The following is a 27,986-nucleotide window of genomic DNA, read 5'->3' as shown; positions in this document are numbered from 1 at the left end:
ACAATGCACAGAGGGGTTTTCATAGTGGGATTTCTCAAGTGGATGTAAGGAGAACGCCCTGATCTGGGAATTGAGAGGGATTACTGATGATGAAAGATTATTGAACCTGGTTTTGTGAGTGCATAAAGATTTGTAAACTGTAAGTAAATGGGTATCGCCACAGGGAGGGTGGAGAGAGAGATAACCGATTTGGGCATGGAGAATTATGATTGGATAAAGCATTATGCAAGATTATCACTCTGTTTGGAACATTAGGACAGGGCCATTCGTAAGAGGGCAAACAGTGAAGGGGTGAACAATGGGATCCCAGAGCGGTATATCCACTTTACCTACAAGTGAATTTAATATTACCAAAACTTGATGAACTGTTCTTCACAATTAGTGGACAGCAGTGTTTAAATACTGGAATATCTGTTTAAGAATTGGGAAAAAGTTTAACAATATATGAATAGCCATATGAGAAGACGAACTGTGCCTTGAACACGGGCAGGTACTACAGTTTTACCAAATTGTGAAGCAGGTTCACGTGACACTGTTTTACAAACATGGAATAGAAGTCAAGTAACACTAGAATTACAATTAGTAAGACTGGTACTACACTTTACCTCGATTGAAACTGAAAATGCACCATCACAAGAGTAGAACAGCACTATATTGAGGACAGTTGCACTTCTAACAAGATTGGAATTGCACTGTATCAAGGCTAGAACTAAAGTTTTGAAACTATGAATTGTTGAGCCATCCAGCCTTAACCATTAGTCTCTAGCTTTCCAGGACACCCCATATATGTAGGCCATAAAGAAAGATGTAAAGTTGTAAAATGTCAGTGATTCTAGTGAAAATGTTTTTGTGTTGAGCTGTTTTAAGATTGCAAGAGAGGCTTATCTAACTCGATACCATCTGATGGGGCCCCTTATATATTTCCACTACTAATGGCATGTAACCCTCAAGGTTAGTGAGGGGTTTACTGAGGCATTTTTGTTGACCATCTTTTGTTTTCATCTGTTCTGCTTCCTGCAGGTGACTCCTCTTACTGCTCTCAAGTTTGCTGAACTGACAGCAAAAGCTGGGTTCCCTAAAGGGGTTGTCAACATATTGCCTGGGGCAGGTAAGCACTCTTGTCCTATTGCAGATTTTTGTGAGGTCAACTTTCTCTGGTTCCAAACATGGTATGGTTGTTGTAGGGATGGCCATTTACAGGGCACGTGGTTGCTGGCCAGGATGATGGGCATGCAGCGGTGGGCCACATCTGTTACAAGGCATGGGGAGATTGACTGTAGCTTTGTGGACATGCAGAATCTGGCCATACCTGTTGCTTGCCAAGTACAAAAAGGTCATACCTGTGATTGGCATGTGGAGGCAGGAAATACCTGTTGATGGACAAGAGGAGGAAGAACACTCCCATTAATGGGAATGTAAACGTGGGCCATGACTGTCCTGGTGTGAAACATGGCCTGAATAATCCACAAAGTCTTTGAGGAAATTTCAAGGATTTTATTCACAACATCACAGAAGGTATGGACAGTTTTTGGAGTATTGGTTAAAAATAGGCAAATAAACCGAGGCACCGGCTGGAAAAGGGTTTGGGAAATTGGTCTTGGGGCCACCCCTCTCACTTGTCTGCCTTGGGATTCCCACCCTAGCTCAGGCATCCATAACCCCTGGTCGGTTACCTCTACTGCCTAACGCAGGTCTGAAATGTTGACCGTTCTCTGAGTGCAGGCTATCTAACTCCTTCTGGGATCTTCTACTGAGCCCTACACTATTGATGGTTAGTTCTGATAGGGTGGGTGTATGTGTGCTGTCTGATTTTCTAGCTCTCTATATCCCTAGTAGTCACCTAGTCCGCCAACTCTCCTCCTCACTCCTGCTCCACCCACCTGCTCCCCACTTCTCCTCTTCTGTCTCTCTGGTGTTATTAGCTTTCCCTCTACTGCTCTGTCCTCTTCACTCTAACACTACTGCTACTCTACCACTACTGTTCATGCACTACCTCTACTACTACTGCTTTAGCTACTATCTTTCCATGTACTACTTCCTCTCTACTGCTGCACTCCCACTACTACTCTATGACTCTCACTCCTGCTTCTCATTAACTACTGCTATGCTCTTTCTACTGCTACTCTCTTGTTATTGCTACTCTCTTGTTATTGCTACTCTCTTGCTATTGCCACTGCTACTCTTGCTACTGCTCCTCTTGCTACTGCTCCCATCTCTTCTTTGCTACTACTCTCGCTCTGCTGCTATTCTCTTTCTCTTTACTGCCACTCTTTACTGCTCCGTTCTCTCTCATTACTGCTACTCTATCTTTACTGATACTCTTTACTTGCTACCAGTCTGTGCGCCACCCTTTGTGACCACTTACCCCAGCCCTCCTACTATCACTCCCTTCACACTACTACTGCTCTCCTCTCCAGCAAACTCTGGATTATCGTGCCCTGCTCACCCTTCCACTACACCTGCTAACTACTCTCACATCCTCCCCACTGTACTATGTCCCGGTCTTTACACCCCACTTCTACTGGCCACACCCTCATCTAGAGAAGGAGGGGGCAAAAGACACCTAGTAGAGGAGACACAGGGATGAAATTTGTATGGTGGGACGAGGAGCACAGCCAGAGACGGCGGTTCAGGATGGGCTAGAAGCCCCCTCTACACTAGAGCTAGAACTCCCTCCCTCCATCCCAACTGTATTCGATCAGAGGTTGGACAATGGCAGCATGTGACCTCTGGAAGATGGCCCCAATGAAGAATTTGAAGAAGAGTCCAACTACACATACCCACTCCAGACTTGGAGAGACTGAAAACCAGCCAAGATCTACTTTTTTATGTTTTTAAAGTTAGAACAAAATATCAGGATATCTCCTCTTTGGATTCAAACTTACCAAGCAACCATTCTTAGCAGTGTTTTTTCAGACACTAGAGATCCTGTCAGTTAGACTTTTTAAACCGAGAGGAAGAAGCTTTGGAGAAGGACTTTGGAACGAAAGGGGAGCTACCTTGGCTAACATTCACATTACGATCACAAACCCTTATATAGTGTACTGCCTTTTGTAAGGACCCACCCTCTCCCAAAATAAATATTAAGAAAACCATATGAAATAGTGTCTTGATGATGTTTGATCTGTCTTCTTCATGTCAGGGGGTTAGCCATATCTCTTTCTGATAATGTGGAGGACAATTGTATCTCTTATTAGTACCCGGCGAGGGACAATCCGATTGTTACAAATTATCTGATGGGCCCTCGCTGGGTCCTTACCAGTCCGACAAAGCACTGGTTGCAGCCGCGCCCCTCTGTGTTGCTTTTGCAATTGACTGCCATGTAAAAGGAGAAGGGACTATTTATAGTGCAGACCATTTGAAACTTGGCCATATCGCATGCAGAACAATAAATGCTGGCAGTACCTATAACTGGACATGTGAAGGTTGACCAGATATTAAGCATGTACAAATCGGCAATGTCTGTATCAAGTCCCACAGGGCTCAGTTGAGTGTTGGTCCGCAAAATGGAACGCTTCTCTGGTTATTCTAGATTCAGGTAGAGAAATGTGTTGGTTGCAGTGTGCTTGCTTCCAGGGATTATTAGTGTTTAGTTTCTTTAACACAATTTCTTTGTGCATGAGATTAGGGCTACCCTAATCGAAGATGGTGGGGAGGGTTTGGAATCTTGAGGGAGCAGGTGTCATAGGCAGTATAGTTCCCCGACAGTCACTAGTAACTGCCTTTCATTCTAAGCCATGCCAAAAGCTACTGACTCTCAAACTTCAGTTCTACTCCATACTAACACTGGTTAGTCTGAAGAGCTCATCTTTCATTTGGGGCAACTTCCTGTGTCGCCAGTAGGAGCAGTGTGTTGTGGTAGGCTTTGCTTGTACAATAGAATTAAAAGGTCCTTTTTGTGAAAACTGTGCTGTTAGTCTTCCTATTAACCTTTGCAGGGACTGCACAGTCTAACCGTGAGGTGGGACAGTGTTCAACCTAAAAGGGAAGCCAATGCGCTTTATAGTAGATAGGTGCTACTTCCCTAGCTAGCAGGTAGTCAGAAATGTGATGCTTTTCCGCCCCTCCCTCTGATTCCAAAGTTCATACACAAGCTGAAATGGACAGCGGGATGTCACATGATTCTTGTGGCGCTTTTCTGGCCAAAGCGATTCAGGTTTTCAGATCAGAACATGACTTGGAAAACGCTAGGGAGGCTACCAGATTGGATGTACATCCTCCAACAAGAAGGGAGGGCCCTGCACCCCAGCCCTCAATCCCTGTCCTTAGCAGCCTGGTCACTGAAGACCTGGCTGCTTTAGGCTTTCGTAGAAAAACATGCCACTATTACAAGCAGCCAGAAAGGATATCACAAGATCCCAGCTAGGAGACCTGTGGATGCCGCGCAACATCAAGGACAATGCTGGAAATAATGCAGCTAACGCGAATGTGGAGCGAGTACGGAGCAGACCGTCCTGCGGAGAATAGGACTTTTTATCAGGGGAACTAGTGAAAACATCTGTGCCCAGCACGGTGGACCGTGAACTGGGTGCAGTTAAGGGGAACACAAACAACAAATCAGAAGATAGACACTGCCTGTACGGGTTGTGCAATTCAACCCCTTGGGTGACAGAAAGCAAAATGAAAGTAGTAATGAGTTCCTCATTCTAAAGAAATAAAGGGAAAACAATGGGATTTATTCCAGCAGTGGAGCCAACAATAGGCCCCAAGGAATTTAGCTGCGGGAAATGGTGATGTGGTTTTACAAAGACACACAGCTACTGATGAGCTAAAGAGGGGATAAACCCACCATGAGACGTCCTGATGAAGGCCTGGGAATAATGGAGGAGGTGCTCATGTAACAGGCAGGACACACCTTAGATCTTTGGGCCGAAATGCAGATGTGTCGACAAATTCTATTTGGACATTGTGCAAGGGTGCGAATGAATTAAGCACCACGTTAGAAGGTTTATGCACAAGTGTCCCATTAGAGTGGGCCACACGATAGTGCAGCTATAACAGAGAGGGACTGCATTAGGAAGAATAAATTGTGTATAATAATAGTCAAACAGTTAATACAGAGGCTTAAAAGTGTTATATCTAAGACCTCTAACATGTACAATGGGTTAATTTCAGATGCCTAATCTAAAATGTTGATACTGGGTGCGAGTACAATTCTGCCTCACCTACTAACCCCCCGTTGAAAGCGCTGAAATGTTTTTATGATTTTTATATGTAGATTTTTTATTGTCTTTTCTTATTTTTGAAAACTGACCTTGAAAATGTTTTGTTGAAATTAGTTTGAATAATAAACACTATTCAAGTGTTGGTCTGATTAGAGCTGTGTTCACAAATTCAGGGGTGTACATGTTAGACAAGAATGTCCTTGGACTAGTTTGAGTACTCCCGGTGGAGTTTTTGTATAGAGTATTACAAGCAGTCAGAAAGGATATTGCAAGGTCCCAGTACGCAAGCAAATGGCCACACTTCTATCACTGATGTTTGAAACTTCAGGCTTGCTTCAATTATCTCTCCTTAGTATGCACTGCCACTAGCCGGAGAACATAGGAATGCAGATCCATGGAGCCTTTTATTATTTTTATTATGCTGCTCATTGCTAGAGGAAGGTGTGAATATGACAGGGGAAGACAGCGCCTGTAGGCTGTGTTTTCACAAGGTACAGGTGACTATGTGTTTGGTGCGGGAAGCAGATGAAATGGGTGCAGAATGGCCGCACTCATTTCTCAGAGGTTGGTCTTCCATCATTCATTTTCATTTATCAAAATGGCCCCCTTTGCGGATGGTCAAATTCCTCACAACAAGGTTGCTTTGCAACATGCTCCTGTCCTGTACCCAGTTCTGGCAGGGGTTCCATAAGTATGGGAGAAAGGGGACTATGGACTAAAAGTATCAGTGTCACTATGATGAGTAACATTGTAGTACTCATCAAGTTTGTTTTACCCTTGATGTCAAATAAAAAGTAACACATGTCATGCCATAATAAGAAGGTAGATGCACACTGACACCATAGGCCAAGCTAACCACATAATAACATGTATCAGGTTTGCTTTTACTTTGATGCCAGGTAAAAAATGTCATGCCACAATAAGAAACTAAATGCAGACTGGCACTACTAATAAAGGTCTGCTTAGCTACAAAATAACACTTATGTATGCTTTTCTCTTGGTAGCAAGTAAAAAATATCACACCACATTAAGAAAGTATATGTAAACGGACAATAGTAGTTCCAGTCTGCGTATGCTTTCTTAATGTGGCATGGTAGCTTTTACTTGGCGTTAAGTGTTATTACCTTGTTGGACTGACCTACATCCAATGTAGGTCAGTCTAGCTAGGTATTAACACTTATGTTTGCATGACCCTTGATGTCCAGTAAAAAATGACATGCCGCAATAAGAAAGTGTACGCAGACTGGCGCCACTAATGTAGGATAGTCTAGCCACGTAATACCACTCACATGTTTGCTTTACCCTTGATGTACAGTAACTTTGCATTAAGGGTAAAGCAAACGTTTTATTACTAGGCTAGGCTGGCCTACATTCAGTGTAGGACAGTCTAGCCAGGTAATAACGCTCATCATGTTCGCTTTAACCTTCATGCACAGTAACTGCAAATAACGCTACCTGTGACTGTGCTGTCTGTCACTCAGGCGAGATGACGGGCCACCACTGTTTTTGAACCTGTTAGATTAATGTGATTACTTCAATCTTTTGAAACCATGAGCATTCTTGCTGGCTTTCCTCCTGGTGATTTCAGGCAAAGTGTTGTTCGTTCAGACAAGACACTATGTGCCTTTTCTACTTCAAAACGCAGGGGGATACAAACCCCTGCCCTTACGCACCCTGATGGTGGATATTTGAGAATGGTTGCTCCAGCATGGAATCCTTCTGGAGCAAGTGCATTTGGCGGGACAGGCTGAACAGATTGGATCATGTCAATACTGTGTTAAAGCTCAACCTAACATCCTTTCACATTTACCAGCACTGGAAAATGTCCCACTTAGTTATATTTGAAGAGCAAAAAATGAAGGAGCATTGCCTGTCGTGCAAAGGGCTTGGTGACCAGGTCCTTAGCAGGCCGTCTCTATGGCATCCCAGCTTCCAGATTTTCTCCAGTTCCACTTATTCGCAAAACTATTCTTGAATAGAGGCAGTCTCAGTGGTTGCCCCATACCATGATGCTCTCCCCGTTGGTTGTCTAGATGCTGTTTTTTTGGACTGCAGGGCTCTGGGCTCGCAAGGACTGATGGGTATCCCTCTGTTTCCTCGACTTCTGCCTCAACAGAAGGTTATTTCACCTCTCCCCTCACCGCAACTGTTGGCTCTAGGTCACATTGGCCTCTCCTTGGAAAATATGGACATTGTTCCAAATGACTAGAAAGAAGATCAGCAGAAACCAATACTGACATATTGCTATTTAACCCTTTTTGAGAGGGCTTAACCCATTGCTATATTCCTTGGATCATGTTCTCTTACTCGTGTCAGCACTGGCCAATTCGGGCATCAGGAGTGATACATGTCCCACTATCTGGTGGCCACAGCGGCATATAGGAACTTTGATATAGTAGCCCTTTTCACTTCCAACCCAGTTATAAAATGCCAATTTGAGGGTCTCCCTAGGGTCTTTCAGTGGTTAAGCCTCTTCACATGATCTGGGAGCTGAATCTAGTCCTTATGGTTATACCACACAGCCATTTCAAACATATGACAATGGTGGATATTTAGCTGATCACTCGTAAGACTTCCTTTTGCCAGTGACTTCAGCAGGACGCATTAGCAAAATGCAAGCTGTCACCGCCTAGGAGTTCTACGCCATTTTTCAGAGACAAGGTGGTCCTTGGGGATTCTCCTTTCTTTCCTTTCCATGGGTGCTATCTGCATTGCAAATCAATTGGGAAATAGTCCTTCCTACTTTCTTTCCATTGCCTGACTCGGATGCTGACACTGGATGTTGGCCGGTGCCTTACATTTTATAAGAATCGTAACAAGGACTTAAGGGAATGACAACAACTACATATTCTGGGGGGCAGGGGGGTTCATAACCAGGGAAAAGTGCTATAAAGGTTGCTCATTGGATTGTTTCTTGTATGTATGACTTCTACAAGATCAAGGGCAATGCCCCTGCTAAGAGCCTACATGCTCAACACATTTAGGATAAAGGCTAAGGTTGAAGCCTTTTAGATACACATCCCTTACAAAGTAATCATTAAGGCTGCCACATGGACTTCCGCAGTCGATCTTTTGCAAACTCTACTGCATGGAAAGTAGCGCTAGTTCAGATTTTTAGTCATGCTGGCCTCCAGAACAGATTGGCTGGAGTACTTCCTCTCCTTGCAGACTTTCATCCTTGGTATTTTCCCATTAGTATTTTGTGGAGTAAAAAGGATGGGAAGTAGGAGTAAGAAATAATTACTCACTTCGGGCACGATTACCTAGAATATATGATCCACTTATCAGATATGAGACTACCTCTAACAACCCCAAGGAAAGTATCTCACAAACTCTTATTAAAATTTAGCCCCACTACTAACAGCAGCAACAACAAGTCACACACAAAAAAATCCAGGACTCATACCCGCTCACCTGCACCAAACAGTACCACCACACCTCCTCCAGATAAGTCCTCACCTAACTTTAAAGGAGCCCTAATAAATGTAAGATCCTTAGTCGCTCGTGCCACAGAAATAGCCGAAGTCATCTTAACAGAAGACTATGGCCCTCATTACGACCCTGGCGGAATTCGGAAAACGATGGCGGAAATGCAATACCGCCATCGAATAGCGCTCGGTGCGACTATGACCCGTCACCGCAAAGTACGAAGCCATTAGCGACACCGTAGTGAATGCCAACGCTAACTGCACCAAGCACGCGCGCGCGCGCCATGCCAAACCGTAAACACCACCATGGCGCAAGGGTACGCCAATTCCGACCCTAGCGGACATGTACCTAACGCCATCAAGCATGGCGGAATGTACCATTCCGCCATGGTGAGAAGTACGGCATCGCGAATCAACCGTAAACGGCCCCACTGAGTGCCTGTACACCGCTCCCTGCCCACAAAGTACAACTCCCCGTAGGTGCAATGAAGTCACAATGCAACCAGTGAAATGTACAAGTCACCCATGCATGCCAACGAACAAAAGAAACACAAGAGGGGCCAATGGGAGCTGCAGGGCACAGATGGCACGAATACAGAAGCCAATCCAATGGACATGACCACAGTCCCCCCCCGAAACGCACGCAAACACAGGCACCTGTGACCAGCAACATTCCGAAAATCACATCATTCCACCAGTCCACCTGGCTGACCGGCATCTGTTACACAAAACCCAATCCCCCGCCCCTGAGCATGACAACATTCAAACAGTCATATTGGCAGCCCCCATCCCTGACCTCACTGGGCTTCGTAGGCAAATGCGCCCAGTACAGTACCACGCAACTAAACTCCGAAGCTGGAACCCAATGCAGATCTCCTCACAATACATCGCTCCCCAAATAGGAATATGCCACATCACTTGCAAAGAAGAACGCTACACGGGCCAAATCATAATAGAAATTTAATGCACAACAAAATCACCAAGCCCATACAGCCATTAGGCCATGAACTCCAAAACACATTTCACCATCGTGGGCTGCATCCGCAAGAAATGACCAGCCACTACTTGTGTGACGCCCTGTTCCATCATGGTACACAGAGCCACATTCACGTACGAAAAGGCAACATGGAAGCGCACAGAACCGCAGGGCCGTCCCAATGGGGAGGCACTAGTCCAGCTGAAAGGCCGAAATGTTGCTCCGAGCCACTAGTACTGCGTAAGGGCATGTGGCCCATTGGCGATCGTCCCATAAGATCGTAATGCTGCTCCACTGATTAACACGAAGCAGCAGGTGTCGGGAGTAAAAGCCATCTGCAGGAGTGGCATACAGATGGCAGTGGCAAAAGGGGAGGAGATACCTGTCAACCAAAAGAAAAGAAAAAGAACAGAATGGCCATCAGAACTACATTCGAACAACTCACTTCAATGATCACACTAAATCCACAGCCATATGCATGCTAGCCCACTCCAAAGGATCATCACCACCCCAAAACCACTTGCGACTCATAACTATCTATATCGAGGTGTAAACACCATCACAAACGAGTGTACCTGTGCATGCGTCTGTCAAAACAGAATCCATCAGATGGGATTGGTAACGTGCATGGACACAAGTGTCTGAGGGCGCGTCGAGACAGGGAGGGCTCAACAAGGCCAGATAGACGATGGTCCCACTATGGCAGCCCTGCATCACATAGCGCAGGGGAGGCGGATAGATTCCAAGAAGCCCTGTACATGGCAAACTCTGTATCAAATCACCTGCCCATGCATCCATTCATCATTCCCTCATCCCGGGATTAAAACGCCTGAATATTTACTCACATAACATTAGAAATATCCATTGAGTCTGTGCGTTATGCAGCCTGCAAAATCCACAGTGCCCCAGCCCGTAATTCCAGTGTAGTGAAGTAACATGTATTTGGGAACGTCCGGCCTCATCGCCCACGTCGCTATTGCGCATCCCAAACCATTCATATCAATCATTGCATCCTCGCCATGGCCCCTGTCTCAAGGACATTGAACAATAGAACGTTATATTTGCAGTCAGACCTGTGGGCATTTCCTCGCCGCTAGCTGAAAACCGAAAGCGCCGCCCTTCGAATTCCTCATTTGCAACATCACGTCGAAGAGGCATCTGTGGCCGTTTGAAATCACTAATTAATCCATCTAGTGCGGCTGTGTGTGAAAATGGCAACTGCCTTCACCCACAAATGGGACGCCCCGCCCGTCGTTGCAACTCGGTACAGTGATGCATGAGGGCCCACCGTTACTCGAGTACTACGTACCACTGACCCTTCACAAGTCTGTTCGCGACTGCACAGATAGTACGTGAAACAATGGGACCACAGCAGAATGAACATATCAACCAATGTTACACGGCCATCGGGTACAAATACATGATTGCAATAGCAAGATGCCATTCCTCGAATTGCAGCGTTGTGTGCGGGACGTGCTCGGCCAAAGGGGAGAGCAGTTTGCACAGGTGGAATGAATCACCACAGATGGAGGCCATACAGCCTGAAAACACATTAATTGCACACCCAGTCTCCTCCCACAACCACACCAAGGCCAAGGCAGGGCCAGCAAGGGCCGCCAGCACAGCCACCACCACCACGCAGGCAGCCCGCAATCCCACGCCTCCGAGCACATCCGTTCAACCTCACTGATGAGCAGATCCACACCCTCTACCGTCTGGACCGGGACACCATAGCCGCCATTGTGGACATGACACAGGCTGACCTTGTCAGCATGATAGATAGCCCAACCGCCATCCCACCCCTACTGAAGGTGGTGTCTGTACTCCACTTCCTGGCCACAGGCACCTACCAGCACACAGTCGGACAGTTGCATGGCATTTCTCAGCCACTGTTCTCACGGACACTATTGCAAGTGCTCGATGCCCTCCTGCAGCACGCAGACGACTACATCTCTCTACCACGCTCGGAGCAGGAAATTACCAACACAAAAGTGGGATTCCATGCACTTGCCGGCATACCGGGTTGCATTGGTGCCATCGACTGCACCCATGTGGAATTGGTCGTCCCACATGCCATGGAGGCCCAGTACCGCAACCGAAAACAATTTCATTCCCTGAATGTACAAATGGTGTGTGACTCCAACAGGATCATTACACATTGTTGTGCCAGATTCCCTGGATCAACCCATGATTCTATGGTCTTGAGGAACTCTACAATACCACGCTACATGGAGCGACACGCAGGGGAACAGATCCTGGCTACTCGGTGAGTCTCATTACATGCATGATAATGTGGGGTATGTGATTCGGCAATGACCTGGCAGGAAGGGGGGGGGTGTGCGTACGTAGCAATGGCATTCCACATCATACGTTTATCGTCCACATACAGGTGATGCTGGATATCCACTGAAGAGATGGCTCCTCACACCAGTCCGGAACCCACGGGACCAGCATGAGGAGGACTACAACCATGCCCACTCACGTACCCGTGTAGTCATTGAACAGGCATTCGGCCTACTGAAGGGTCGTTTCCGCTGCCTCAGCAGGTCTGGCGGGGCACTCCTGTACCGCCATGAGAAGGTTGCAAAGATGGTGATGGCATGTGTCATGCTCCACAACATGTGCGTACGTAGAAATGTGCCCATGCCCCCTGACGCAGAACTGCAAGCACCTGATGATGGTCATGATGAGGGTGGGGATGTGGCAGCACCTCAAGGAGTCTGCGAGGCACCGGAGGGCCGTGACATTCGTCAGCATCTCATTGATGTATGCTTCTAGCACTCACGCCTGGTGGCTGATACATGGACACGGGACTCGTGGCACTGTGTGTGTCTGGGACATGCACAATATGGACTGTACGCCTATGATGGCCTAGTACACAAAGATCAATGTCCACACATCTCATTGGTTGATCGTGCACTGTTTATGGCATATGTGATATCATGTTGTACACCCTATCGACCCGCCACCCAAGTGAGCCCAACACACCCCCTCCACCCTCCTACCTCCCCCCCGAACACCAGTGTCCAAAGTTGCTCATTGTCAGTGGGCAGTCGCTATTGCAAGCCCCCTCTGCGGGTATCAGGGGCACCCCTGCCTGTGGAGCGCAGGTTCCTCCCAGATCTACGTTGGGGGCTGCCCTGGACGGAACTTGCAACGGATGATGTCTCTGCCTGCTCACGTCCATGCATGTCCCTAAGGGTTTGCGAGAGCTCAGTGAGCACACGGCGCACTGCGGCAAGTTCGGCACATACGTCCTTGGACGTCGCATGCAGTTCCCCCCTCAGGCTCTCGGTGCTTCTCTCCATTTGGACTCTCAGGCTCTCGGTGCTACTCTCCATTTGTGCCCTTAGTGTCTCTGTACCTCTCTCCATTTCTGCCCTAAGTGTCTCAGTTGATGTTTCTATGTCTGCCTTAGTGCCCCCACATTCATCGGCATGGTCCTTGAGGAGCGTGGCCAGTTGCTGCTGTTGCACGATTAACTGGTCGAGGGACTGTTGCCTCTGCTGGGCCATGGCCATTTGCGGGGGTGTCACAGAGGGGCTGTGGACCTCATGTTGCCTTGCCACAGGGCTTGTGGGGGATGGCCAGTCGTCGTCTTGTGGGTGCCCCTGCGTGGCATCCTCATGTTGTACGGGATGGGACAGACAGGGGGATTGGGACAGGTCATGGATGGATCTGACTTCGACATCCCCGTCTTCTGTGTCGGAGCATGCTGCCATCAATGGGGTATCACCTATGGTGCTGCTGCCACCAGAGGCAGTGCCTTCTGTGGCATCCGTTGGGGGGACCTGTGGTGGTGGTGTTGTGGGCATGCTGGCTGCTGGGGTGCCTGTTGATGTTCCCTCCTCTGTGCTGCCACCTGATTTGTGCTGCTGCCGTGTCTTGATGCGTGCAGCTGAGGTGGAGGGTCTTTGGCCGTTGGTCTTGGCCCTCTTTGCAGGTGTGCTGGTAGGGGTGTCCTGATGCTCGTCGTTTGGATCGGACCCTGTGGTGGAGTAAAGGAGGGCGAGGGTTATTGATGGGTCTGTGGGAATTGGAATGGCATTGTATCACATGCATTGGGGTGGTACCTGAGGGTGATTTGGGTCGGGGCCTTGGAGGTGCTTTCATTTGTGTGTGGAGTGAGGGTGCAGTTGTTTGGCAGCCTGCAGTTAGGGTGTGCCTGCTGCACGTGTAGTGCGTGTTTTAGGGGTTTTTAATTATTTATGTATTTATTGTGGGTTTTAACGTGCGCTATCAGGCCGATGTGTGTGGACGTTCTCCTGGACATGTGTTTCTGTTGCACTATGTGGACACATGGTACTTCACATGGATGGACTTTGTGGATTTGGCATTGTTTTATCTGGCCCACCTACCTGAATCTTCGGATGTCTGCACTCCTTTCTCCATCCCTCCGACTCCCTCTATGCTCTCCATTCCGATGGTGGAGGCACAGATTTCTTCCCAGGGGGTCAACTTGATGGGTGATTCAGGACCTCCCCCGGTGGCTGTGGCAATGTTGCGGTTGGCAGAGAGTATGCTGCGGACGCGTATCCGCAGGTCGTCCCATCGCTTTCGGCATTGCTGTGGGGTGCGGGGTGCGGTCCCCACCGCACTTACCCGCTGTGCCACCAGAGCCCATATGGCCTTCTTGTTTGCAAGTGCCGTCCTGGTCATTTGCGTGGAGAAGACGACGGCAGCATTCTCCTGGAGGGTCTCTGTTAGCACGGTGAGTTCCTCACGGGAGAAGTGGACCTGCCTCTTGCGGTCGCACGCTTTCTTCGCTACTTTTCCCATTTTTCTTGGTTTCGCTAGGGTGGATGACGGGTTGGGGTGTGTCTCAGGGTAGTGTTTTTGGTGGTTGTGTGGTTTTAGTGGTTTTATAGGTGTACGGCGGGATGTTTCCCGTTCCGGGCCCATGTTTTTACTTCCGTTTCCGTATATTTACGGTCACCGTACTTTCCGGTAGGCGCACACTGCGGTGTCCGCTGTGATGGGTGGCGGTATTGCACCTAGGGCGCCGTACGGCGGCGGTGTGGGCCGTTTTGGGGTCATTTCCGCCATCGCGGACTTTGCACTTCCGCCATGCCGTGGTGCTCGTGCCCGATGGGTCGGAATGGGCCGCACTTTGCTCCTTCGTGCAATGGCGGAAACGCTATTTACGCTGTGGCGGTCCGGTCAGTCACTTTCCGCCAGGGTCGTAATGAGGGCCTATGACTTTATCGCTGTCACAGAATCTTGGCTTCATGAGGCAGCAGGCCCTGCACTAACCCTAGCCGTACCAAATGACTGCACCATCCTCAGAGCTGATCGATGTGAAGCTCGAGGTGGCAGACTAGCTATCATTGCCAAAACTAATCTTTCTATGAGAATATCACCCTTGCCTAATATCAAATCATGTGAAGTTATGTCAATTAAAAAACCCACAGCCAACTCGCAAACATTGAATATTCACCTTATATACAGACCCCCTGACCCTATCAATACATTCACTGAAGATCTTTCCACGATTCTATCAGAAAACCTAAAGGACACATCCCAAACCTTATTGTTAGGAGACCTCAACATAGGCTTTTACGACACTAACGACCAACACGCCACTGCAGCTTCCAACATTATGACAGAACTCGGTTTCACCCAGAGAGTGAACCAACCAACCCACAACAAAGGGAGAACTCTCGATTGGGTTGCAGATCACAACTGTAATATCTCCATTACCTCCATCTCACCCCAAATCTGGTCGGACCACCACCTGATATCATTTACACTAGTAACTAAAAGACCCACCCTACGGCCACCTTTGGCCCCTCCCACACTTACTAGAAATAAGAAAAACATCACAACAGACAAACTACTACCTTGTATTTTAACTAAAATCAACTCCTTACCTGACAACATGGATCCTAGCCTCCCAGTTGACGAATATAACAAAATCATGAACAAAACTCTTGATACTATCGCCCTCAAAAACTCAGAAACAGTAAACCTAAAAGCCACCTGAACAACTGGTTTACTCCTCACTTAAACTTAAGACTAGACAAAAGGAAATGCAAAATTGCCTGGAAACTTCGCCCTACCACGGAAAATAAATCAAAGCTAATCAATATCTCATCCCAATACACGAAGGACATCCTCTTGGCTAAACAAGAAACTTACAACAACAGAATTATGCAAGCAAACTCTAGTATGAAGGAGCTCTTCACTATTTTAAAAGAATTAGAACTCCTATCATATGCCAAGACAATTGTGTCAAAGACAAAACATGGTGCGCTGATATCCAGCATGCGCTAGCCAACAAAGTTTCTAACTTTCAAAATAAAATATCACTAAAGAAAGTGTCACTAACTTCTTCGATACCATCTATCAAAACGGCACTGCCTAAAATCAAACATGTCGCCCAATTTCACTTCTCTATTATAGAGGCTGAGAAAGTTATACTGGGTCTCAAACCATCTAATTGTAAGGGCGACCAATGCCCAACACAACTTATCAAGGACGCCACTAGGGATCTAGCACACTTCATTACCAAGCTTATTAATGCCTCTTTTACATCCGGCACAATACCACTCCTTAAGAAGCAACCGTTAGACCCCTCCATTCCGACAAACTACAGGCCCATCACTACTGTGCCATTCCTGTTGAAAATCCTAGACAAGGTTGCATATATCCAAATCCATAACTTCCTAGAACTTAACCAACTATTAGGCTCCCGTCAATCTGGTTTCCGGCCATTATATGGCACAGAAACAGCTCTCATTGATCTTAAAGCCCAAATAGACAAATTAAGAGACAATGGTAAACTTGCATTACTCCTCCTCCTTGCCTGTCGGCGGCTTTCGTCTTAGTTCTTAGTGGATCATAACGTCTTATGTAGCCACTTGAACTCAGCTGCCTATTTCTCCAGCAAGGCAATAGCGTGGATACAATCTTTCCTCAGTGACCGAACTATGAGGGTTTTCTGGCCATCTGCAGCTGCGGACCCTATCCCCATCGCGTGCGGAGTGCCCCAGGGTTCTTGTGTCTCTCCAACCCTGTATAATATTTTCACCAAGCCCCTGTTTGATGATTTGGACCATCTGCGTATCACCTACACCAATTATGCAGACGAGACCCAGATCCTCCTACCACTTACTGGGGACTATAGCTTGGATTTAGCATTGGTGAATAGAATATACAGCATCGTTCAGGCATGGATGGCCACGCGTGGCCTCTGTCTGAACGATGACAAAACAGAACTTCTCATCCTGGGATCTGCATCTCTTCTCACTAGACTCGCCATGGAATACTCATCGTTCATCATCAATGGGAATCTTATTAAGGTTGCCAAGGAAGTAAAAACATTAGGTTTTTACTTAGATCCCCCCCCCCCTAACATTCACTAAACAAGTAAACACTCTAGCCTCCTCTACAGCATACACATAAAAATTAATTAGAACCGGCAAACAAATCTTCTCATCCAACAGTTGTATGATCCTAGCCAGAGCCCTTATTATTTCCAAACTAGATTACTGCAACGCCATATACATTGGAGCAAACAAATACATTATTAACAAAATACAGATACTCCAAAATAACGCCCTGAGAGCCGCACTTAGTATCTCTAGGAAAGAACATATTTCTGACACTAGAAGGAAGTACAAGTGGCTGTACTGTACCACACATGAGAAAATCAGACTGAAAACAGCATCCCTTATCCATAAATGCCTTAACAAAAAAGCACCACGATATATAATAGAAAGATTCTCTAGAAAATCATCTACTAGACCCACGAGACTAGTGAACTCCCTCTGCCTTCAGGTGCCTCGCTTCAAAATATCCACTATTGGGGGTACCAGCTTCCCAGTTAAAGCAGCTCAACTGTGGAACTCACTACCCAACACACTCGGAATGAACAAAACCTTTACTAAATTCAGGCAAAATATGATCATTTGGCTCTTAGAGAATGAGGATAAAAAACCTGTAGAATCTGACCATGCCTGTGAATAATTGTATATATTGCCGTATATAGAATGTCTGTATTTATTTACCATTGCCTACTGTATGTACATATAATGCATATTTGCTAGATAGATGTTTTTGTGATACTTTTGTAAACTGATGTAACCTATGTACCAAGCTGTACGACTTCTTTCCGTCTGCGCCCTGATACCTCCGGGTCTGGCGCGCTTAATAAACAACAAATTTACTGTTGTAACTACTGTACCCAAGTTCAATTTTTTTTTTATCTGCCTAACATCAATTCCCCCCCCCCCCATAGGACAGTAGGTAGTCCAAATGGTGCTGGAGGTTGAGGGGGGGTGGAGGGGTGGCACCTGGCAGGCATTGCTGTGAGACTGTACCAGTGTTTGTGCTGTGCCAAAGGCGATCTTCCAATCCACATGGTATGGTCACTGTTTTGTATGGAGAAAAGGACACTATTGACTAGGACTACAGTAGTCCCTACACTGAGTAACGTTTTCTATTGTTGGGCAACTTCCACAGAGCACTCCACTGCCACATTATACCGTGTACTAAGTAGCTATTTACTGTGTACAGAACTCTGTCGCTTCCTAGCTAGGTTGGTGCTTTTCATATAACTTGCATACAGTGAGCTTTATACATTTTAATAAATAGTTTCCTTATTAATATGTCAAAGTTGTGGCTCTTTAATGTGTTGCCACATTCTGACGATATGACCTGTTTTATACAGTTGCCCCCCCTGTGTCCTTGAAATGGACAGCAGCTTCTTATAAGGAAATCAGTCAATATCCTAATCTGACTGGCCAGTGAGTAAGTGTTTCTCCAGCAGTAGTAACACCCGGCCCCTTCCCACTGATGGGCTTTGAAGCAGCATTATTTCTTTCCTATTGAGTGTGTATTTGTGTTGGTGGCTTAGTAGTTCAGAGTACATCTGAGCGCATTAGAAGTTAATGACTAGACCTGGATGAACCCTTGCTCAATGTGGGGATTTTGAGACTCGTTGAGGGGCTGTCATTTCCTGCGGCCAATAGTATGTCCTGTAAAGACAAAAGGACATTTTTTAAGAGCGGCATGGCTGGACATACCTTCTAATTATGCACAATGATTAATTACGTTTTCCGCTGACACGCACTGTTATAGAAGGTGTACCACTGCCGTCCGCTCCACCGCCAAATGAAAAGACGAACTACCAACAGATGGCAATAGCTGCATCCAGGGGTGTTGCTAGGTCTGGAAAAGATCCGGGGCTACGCTAATGTTGGGGCTGTCGGGACTCTGAGCTGGCTAGCCTTTTTGGTTGTAGCCCCAGAGCTTCTTTCTGAGCCTACAACCAAAAGACCCAGGCCTGTAGCCCTGTCCAGGCTCCCTCTACCAACGCTTCTGCGTATGTTATGCCTGTGGCAGATCAGCAGCAAGGGAGAGGGCTGGCAGGTGGGCCTTTTCAACAGTATTTCATCAAGCAGCCTCTCCATGGCAGGTGAATAAGTAGGTAAATTACGTGCAGTAGTAGGTTCTAGTTCATAGGTGGTTCATTAGTTTCACCTATGTGGAAAAACTATTGGCCTGTGTAGCTAGAGTTGAGCTGGTGTGTGAAGGGGGAACACACAGCCTGCAGGTGTTCTTGGGCTATTTACCCACCTACTCCCATCCCTGGCCTCTCCCTTCCTATCATAACCAAAGGATATATAAGTGTTGCAGCCTGGAAGACAATTATGCAAGCAATCCCCATGCCATCAACCCTTTGGCCAGGGTTTCACCTCTTCCTGTAGCATTCATCATCCACCCCTTTCGCTGAACCCCCCCCCCCCCACACCCCTGCCACTCACGCGGTCCGGTCCCAAACCTCTCCTGTAGCAAGACTGTGTGTTTGCTACAATACTTGTATTTATGGCATGATTTGCTTTACATCAGAGATGGCCAGTGGCTCTATTTCATTGGAGGGGTGCAACTATTTCCCAGGAACGGGTGTCAGCAACTGAGCCTAGTGAGGGAGGCCCAGCCCATAACGAGCATTAGGGGCAGGGCGGTGGGAGTGCCCGCCTCATGTGAGCATATTTGAAATAATCGGTTAAAAGGATGCATTAGCAGCGCATTTATCGGTTTTGTAGGGTAGAGCATGAAGAAAATCCAATAGATGCCAGGTCACCAACAATAAACCAGGGCATTTCTCAGCACACTTTTTTGATGCCTTTGCAACAGTATATGCCAGTACTGTCGGTGTAATAAAACATTGTATTGCTCAATGTGCTCCATTCCAATAACTATAAGAAGACCAGTACGTGCTGTCTTTGCCAGTAACACTATTCACGTGCAATAATACACTTCGGTTGGCTTAGCCCATAATGCCAGTCCATGCTGGCTGTGCCAATATATTCAGGTATTCTTGTGTGAGAAAGCTCTCATGTAGGGTTTGCCTGGAATTCCAGTAAGGTAACTGCAGGAAAGCCTGCCCATGCTAGCTGTGCCTGCATATGCAAGTATTCCTACATAAGATCACACTGATGTTTGGTTTGCCCACAATGCCAGTAATGCCACTGTAAAAACATGTTCATGCTGGCTGTTCCAATGTATGTCAGTATTCCCATAATTAGTGTTACTATCATGTCACTGTGAGAAAACATGATTATGATGCTGTACCAATATTTGCCAGTATCTTTATGTAATCTAGGTTACTATTCCTATGCAAGCATATCAAATTCAAAATGGGCGAGTTGGCACCTCCTGAATACGCAGGGTGACTTTCACGAGCTGCTGCCATTATTTTCATGTTGTAAATGTACGTCGCCAAGGGCTATAGAAAAAGGTCGACAAAATGTATGACACCAGAAATTTACTTTAAAAGAATGAACAATCATTTGCTAAAATGGCTTCAATGGTAGGAGCCCTAATTTGAGATGTGCGAATAGTGGCATTATTGAGCCATTTGTGGCTGACCCTAGCATGTGATTGTAACACTATTTTTCAGGCCATTTCATAGGACATCTTATCTAACATATGACGTTATTGAGGTGGTTGTGGCTGCCTTGGTAGAACCACAAAGTGACTTGGCCATTATATGATATGATATGCCATTTATAATTTGCCTATACACAAGTTCCCTTTGATGGCATTATAGGGATGTCTGGTGCTGCACTTGGGAAATTATGGCAGCGCCTGTACATCTGAGGAAAACCCTTCAATGTAGTCATTAACACGCCACATGATGGCATTACTGTTCATATGTCTAGTGAAAGCGATTTGCTTTGCGAAGCCTATTTTGTCACTTTGGGCACGAAAAGAGGGTTCACTTTGTTTTTTGTGTGGGGCAAGTTTGCTTGAAAACGTAACAGAACGGAAAATCCAAAGTAATATAAAAAAAGGCAAATGGCAAAAACACTAAAACAAATGGGCAATTTTCTTTTGTGTTTTCTTCTTTGGTATTTAGGTAAGGGGGGATGTGCCACTGCTCTGAGGGATTTAAGCACTTTAAGCACTAGAAATTGGTAGAAGTGGGTATAGAGTTTAGCAGTTGTATACTTTAAGGAAGCATGGGGTGGCGTGGGTGTTAGTTGCTTACAACTCACTTTAACTAAAAACTTCAAAAAGAAATCCTTCTCTCACCACGCTCCCTCCTCCATAAATGTACAAAGCAAACAAAAAACCTGAAGACATTTTGAAAGTGAGCTAATTTAGTCAGGGTCTAGCTTGCGTCCTAATGGGCAAATAACGCTGACTGGAATCTAATCTGAAGTGCAGGAGGACGGGGAATTGAGGTACTGGTGAGGTTGGCTCGTGAACCCGTGCCTTTCAAATGCATCTTGAAGTTACATTGCAGAGAAGCTAGTTGAGAAGATATGCATTTTTAAAAAACATGTAATATCTACTTTCTTTAAGTGTAAATAGCAATGATAGATTGAGGGATGATGGGTGGGTGCGTTGTTAGTAGGAAACACCACTGACTGCACCCACAACCACTTTTGACTTGTGGGAATATTGTAACTCACCTAATTAAATGTCCGCTGTGGTACTATGGATAAGAGCCCTCCTCCTTCCACGACAAGACTTTCCATGAGAAAAAGCCTGCCTATGAACGAAGAGGGCCGCACATTTCACCTGGCGTGGGGGTATTGCTGGGCTTGTGTGTATCTCAACATCTTCGTGCTTGCTCTCCTCAGGTTCTCTGATTGGACAGAGGATGTCGGACCATTCTGACGTGAGAAAGATTGGCTTCACGGGATCCACCCCCATTGGCAAACAAATTATGAAAAGGTAAGCATGTTAGGTTACCCAACATATGAATCATAAGAACACCACGGAAGAATGTCTCTGCACCCTCCACACGAGCAGTGTGTTTCCTCCTAGAGCCACATTCAGAAGTGTGTTGGGCAAAAGAGATAATGCGCACGTGAGGTGGTTAGGATGGAGGAAGAGGCTTTGAAATATGCTGATGCGTAGCACAACAAGCAGAGTTTTTTAAAGACATTTCAGTAGTAGACAAAGCTGGGAGCTACCGATGAGCTGTGGAAGAATGAGGCCAGGTGGAATGTGCACTCGCTTGCTAACGCAAGGGGGGGGGCATACGGTATAAACCAGGGTTGTCAAACTCCAGACCTCGAGAGCCAGATCCATTTCTGGTTTTCAGGATACCCCTCACTAATTATCATGAGATACATTTGCATACAATGATTCTAAATGTATGCACATTTTTCCTCATGAATATTAATGAGGGATATACTGAAAACCCGTCAGGATCCCGGACATCGAGACCTGGAGTTGGACAACCTTGGTATAACCCATAGGATACTAAAGGCTCATGGGGAGGTAGCCAGGTGTCTAGATAAGCCCTTATTTAAATGGAGAACAGACCAATAAACCACCAAAGATAGGCGATGGGAAGCCATAGCCTTCCATAGATTGAATTGGGTTTAAAAAGTGACTTCCACTTGTGGAGCCTCATAAGCATTCTTAAGAAGGCTTATGACCTTTGTATGTTCCTTGAACAGCTCCAAGGCTCCATGTCTCTACTTCATGTAGACATAATTTAACTTGTTACGAATCTAATTAATACTTGGCAGTGCTTAATTTGTAAAAGAATAAGTGCCAGAATAATGCTTGCCCCAGCTCCCCGGCTCAGTGCTATGTGGATGAAAGCAACACACTTGGTGTAATGAGCAGAATACACGTACCACATCGTATATGGGGGATACAGATCAGTTAGCGGTCACATTTCTTTAAGTAGTGTTGCCCTTAGTGCACCAAGAAACAAATTGTGATGCACAATATGCCAGAGTTCCCTATCACTATACATGAAGCGGTGCTATCGCCAATTAAACCATGAGTGCAGATTCTTTGAAGTGCGCGCACTGTGAACTAAATAACTCTGTGGAGCTGACCTCTTGATAATATGAGGGACTGGGTCTGGCCATTTTTACTGGTTAGGCACAGTGAGATTGAACAAGTTGTATATCTGCTTTTAATGTTCCCAGAAGTATGGAGGAAAGGATACTAGATGTAGGAGTACGAATAATTTACTCCCCTAGTGACAAATGTACAGAGCTGGTGCAACTCACTGAGGTGGTAGTTTCACCATATTTTGTCACTGCGTTTTGTATGTGGAGCCGGTCCTCTGTGCCTCCTTTCTATGCCCTCAAATGCTTTCCGTATGCCCTCAATACCCTAAAAATCTTTGTAGCTCTAAACCATACCCTGCACCCCCCTAAAAAATGCAGCAAAAAAGAGCGAAAATGGCCTTTCAGCAAAATCGGGGAAATGGACCTAATGGGTTGGGCAGGTACCAAATGTGCTCCTTCACCATAGAGCCTTTTCCTTGGTACAACCCCCACTCCATTGCTGCTAAAAACTCTCTGTTGGGTCTGGACTGGTCGGATGATGGACTGACTGGGGGCAGGAGGGTAGACGGAGGAGGCAGTGCAAGGCGCAGACACAATCCAAGCCTGGCACGGTCTACACACATGCGCGCCAGCTTAATATGTATAATGTATTTGTATTTTATTTTTATTTATAGAGCGCCTACGGGTTGCTGTACAAAAAGAGCTGGAGCAGTACAATAAATCAAGTAATGATAAATAAATGTCAATTTCATAACTGAAGATTTAGGAAGGTGATAGAGGAGAAAGAAGGTGCACTTGTAGAGGGCGTGAAATATGCGAAGGGAGGTGGATGCACGGATATCAGGTGGGAGAGCATTCCAAGGTTTGGGGGGGGGGGCTAGAAGAGAAAGTGAAAAAGCGAAACGCTCAGGAGTTTTAGAAGTAGTAAGAAGATGTAGGTGTTGATATATGATATGATAGGTTATTTATAACACGCTTAATTCCCACAGGAACCTGTGTTGCTCCATGTCGTCTTGCTTCCAAGACGAGCACGTTGCCCCTGTGCTATCCTCCCGAGTCATGTTGATGGCGGAGAGAGCATGAGGGAGAATAAGATGAGTTAGGGGAAGCAAGATAAAGGGGCAAGGCCATGAAAGCACTTGAAGATTATACAAAGAAAATGAAAGAGGAGACTAGAGTCATAGCGAAGGAGAGAGGCAGAGCTAAGCGAAGACCTAATGGAAGATCGAGAAAAAAATAGAAAAAGTAGTTGAATACCTTTTTTAATTTAGCCCGCTCTTACCCTCTTTTCCTTTATCTTATAGACCACTGTCTTTCTTAATTTCTTTCTATACTTTTGTTATCAAATATATCAACTTTTATTGTAGTGTCTTTCGGCAGTACAACAAATCAGTATGACATTTACAGTCTGTGGTTACATTTTGGTGATGGTCTTCTTCTCTGAACCCTGAAAGTTAATATAAACCATGTACCTTCTCACCACAATCCTAACTGAAGCCCCAAAGACATCAGACGATTTGCACGCCAACATCCCATATGCTTTTATTCCATCAGCATACAGTACTTGTGAACACATGTTTAACAGACAAGAACCACAATCCATAATAACAAAGCAGTGCGAGAGCCCCTCTACTGAGAACAAACATGGGTCAAATACCCTGTTCTATGGCAATTCTCCCACGCAGGAGGGTCTACAACCACGTTTTAGTTTACTAATCGCTCACAGAGGAGAAATATCATTTGCATATCATTCTGGCCCCACCTACAAAGAAAGTCCAGCACCGAAATGCTAAGCAATCCTCTTCTGAACAAGAGTAACATCAGCAAACTCAGGCACGTGTTTCGGCCTCGTTAGCCCTCTTCAGCGAGGTGAAGCTGAGCCTCGCTAAGGTACAATAAGCAAGGGGTCCACATCTTGATTACCCTGAATTACTTCAGGTGAGACAAAGACTGATATGCAAATGGATATTTCTCCTCTGCGAATGGTGCAGTGAGCTAAAACGTGGTTGTAGACCCTCCTAAGTGGAAGAAATGCATTAGAACGGGGTGTTTGACCCAGGTTCGTTCTCAGTAGAGGGGCTCCCACATTCCTTTCAACAATCAAAAATAACCTAATGTGAACGGGATCAGTACCATTTTTAGTATATATATATTTTTAAACCAAGGGAGAATTCCTACCGGTTTGTAAGGCGTGTGTATTTTGTAACCATTGTCTTTTTGAGGTTTTTTTTTTTTTTTGTTGTATGCTTCTTCATTCCTTTCAAAGAAATGACTAGCCACCAAACCTTAGGAGAAAAGGATATAATGTTTGGCCATGAGTTGAAGTCGGTGCGTCAGGTTGTGTGTCCATTGGAATGAGCCCTTGCTCAGGTGTTGTTGAAAAAGCCATGTTTTACATTACAGTAAATTACAGAAGCTGTAGAGGGCTTTCTATTCTGTATGAATTGGGTCTTTCTAGAAAGAATGAGAAAGCACAGGTTAAATTCTAAACAATTATTAAAGTGCAAACTATTTTATTCTATTTACTGGTGCCTACAGTCCATGTTCTTTCCAGAACCAAGCAAGACTGTGCGAATTACCTATGCCAACTAACCCTCTAGTCGTGCTAAATCCCTCTGTTTCACCATGGACCCTAACCTCCCCATCTCTGCTCAAGCCAAAGAATGAGCCCATGGCCATCTCCACCTTCTGAAATTTCTGGAGGCCGTGTCTCATAGTGTGCATTGTCACACATGCTGGCGCACTGGTGATTTGCATCTGCATTATAAACCTGGTTCTACCCATATTCACGAAATATGTGTAGCTGAATCCCCAGGTCGCCAACTGGCCCACACAGCGAACACTGGATGGACAAAGGTATAGTCTGCTTTCTTTATCCAGTGTTTGGTGTGCCGGGAGAGCCACAGATGTGAAGGTTAGGAGATTTGGAGTGGGGTTTTGGGGCATTGAGTGGAATTAGACAACCAGGGTGTTTTGACGGCAGGGGGCATAGTGCGAGTGTGTCTCAGGGTGGGGGCAGTGGAGGCAGAGCCCCACATTCAGCATAGATACGTCGGGGAGCAAGACTTTAGGGGTGAAACACTGCATTATGGTGGACAGAGGCCCAGGGGTAGGGGATTGGAACAGTCTTCGGTTGGAGACACAGGAAAGGGGATGCAGTGGGAGGAGCTTAGAGTATATGTGGATTGACCAGTTTTTGTTCGGTCGAGTTACATAGATCCGTGAGTCTCAGTATACTGCAGCAAACCCAGCATGTGCTGGAGACACGTGATGAGCCAGCCCACACTCTCAGGTCTCAGGTCACACTCTTGCAGAGTCCCGTGTGAAGGAACTGCGCTGTTCCTACAGACAGTATTCAGGTTTCGGCCGGATATCGGGGGATAGCCAAGATCCTGGAACATATCCTGGGCCACGTCCGTAGGCCCAAAATCTTGAAACAGTTTATGAGCTACTTAGACCTGTCATTCAGGACAACTTTTCACAACAACCATTCCACAGATTCAGTATGTTATTCAAATACCCATTCTTGTTAAAGGATTCGATCGCTGTTTTTGCTTTATTCCCAAAAATATAAACGTTTGTGTTCCTGTATTAAAAAAATCCACAACTTGTTTCAGAGTTAATCTACCCTTTATAAAGTGGTCTAATGATCAAACCAATTAAAATAAAACCACGGCACCCAATATCTCGTCAAACCCTTTTTCAATATATGCAATTTCACACGTGTGCATCATTCCCTGTTCAGATTACTCACAGAACACGGATGCACCATCGCCGTTGCCCCTTCTGCAAAGCATCCTGCGAGATTTCAAACCCTCAGCACCCCTTTACTGCTGTCATCTTGAATTCTTAATTGTTCTTGTCTGTGAGTGACGTTTGGAGCCCTTCCATGGTTCCAAACAGGCATGGAAGACACTTAACCCATTGCCTTATGGAACATCTAGTACTGTAGACTACTCCATGTGTATTAAATACATATCGCCAATCCAAAAATTCCTCCACCCCGTGAGGGGTTAAGGAAGCATGCCCAACATTTGTATTGGGTTTTGAGCCACTTATTGGCGTTGGAGAGCTGTGCCACCAATGATGTGATGATATAATGACCTTAATCCTTTTGTCCGATTTATGTCCAGGGGCCAGATTAGCAAAGTTTCGAACTGGTGCAAAATAGAGCAGCAAATTAATTTAGCACCAATTTTACTGCTTAGATAATTGGAATGGAACAAACCGATTTAGCTCCATTTTGTATTATCTAAAAATGTTTCCACAAGGGCAAAAAGGAAATGGACTGTTTTATTTACTTTTTTTGATGAGTAACTTGAAAAGAAATGTAGCAAACAGATGTCTTTATGTTATGCAGCAAACCTAGTAAAAATAAAAACCAGTAGGATTTATATTTACCCCAGTGCAAATGTGTTTAGATAACACGGACTGTGACAAAACGTGTTTGCTCCATTACATATTATCAAAACATTTTAGAACTGGTGCAAATGTTAGATAATCTGGCCCCAAGTATACTTTCACGCAGTGCGCATGTTGCCTCTGATGTAAACCTGGACATAAGGGCACTGTGTTTACCAAACGTTTTCATAGGCGCATATTTATTTATTTGTAATTCCTATTTAGCGCTAATCGCCCGTGGGCCTCAAAGCGCACAAAAAACAGAGACAAGACCTACAACAATGAGTCGAGGATAACCGCAAAAGATTCAAGGATCAGAACCAGTAGCGGTGGCGATGGAAATGTTTACTCCCTACATTTTATGGCTTTGCCTGTACTTGAGTGTGGTCCCCTTTTGATTGTTATTACATATTATGCTATTTTAATATAGGAACAAGCCTTTTGCTAATCTCAGAGAAAAAAGTGTGTGTATAATTTTGTAGCGCACCTTATTTACTACACAATCTTCTTCTGCATTGGTTTTCTGTACACTCTACAGTGAAGCTGAATCTGTACTATACACACCCCACTGTGTTGAGTGCGAGCGACTCCCTACTCGGTGGATTCTCACACACTTAAATGTCATTGCTAAGGTACAGACATGGCGCTTCTGTGGGTACTGTTGGATATATTAAGGGTTTCAGTGGAATTCGTGAACATCTGAACATTATCTTTATGGAAGGAAATCCTTGAAAATGGTGCTTTG

The 27,986-nt window shown here is 45.7% G+C and overlaps 1 protein-coding gene across 4 annotated transcripts in view; it reads left to right on the top strand.

The window, feature by feature from the left end:
- ALDH1L1 (aldehyde dehydrogenase 1 family member L1) overlaps positions 1 to 27,986 on the top strand; it is a 685,374-nt gene that overhangs the window by 511,597 nt on the left and 145,791 nt on the right. For all 4 annotated transcript variants that reach the window (XM_069643393.1, XM_069643394.1, XM_069643395.1 and 1 more), the window contains 2 exons: positions 1,021 to 1,108; positions 21,665 to 21,758. In XM_069643393.1, coding sequence (XP_069499494.1) covers positions 1,021 to 1,108; positions 21,665 to 21,758 — 182 coding nt within the window. The remainder of the gene's footprint in view (positions 1 to 1,020; positions 1,109 to 21,664; positions 21,759 to 27,986) is intronic.

Source organism: Ambystoma mexicanum, chromosome 2p (assembly GCF_040938575.1).
Source record: "Ambystoma mexicanum isolate Mex_15411 chromosome 2p, UKY_AmexF1_1, whole genome shotgun sequence".
Lineage (NCBI taxonomy): Eukaryota > Metazoa > Chordata > Amphibia > Caudata > Ambystomatidae > Ambystoma > Ambystoma mexicanum.
The sequence above is the reverse complement of the archived record's forward strand: the minus strand, read 5'-3'. Positions and strand labels throughout refer to the sequence as shown.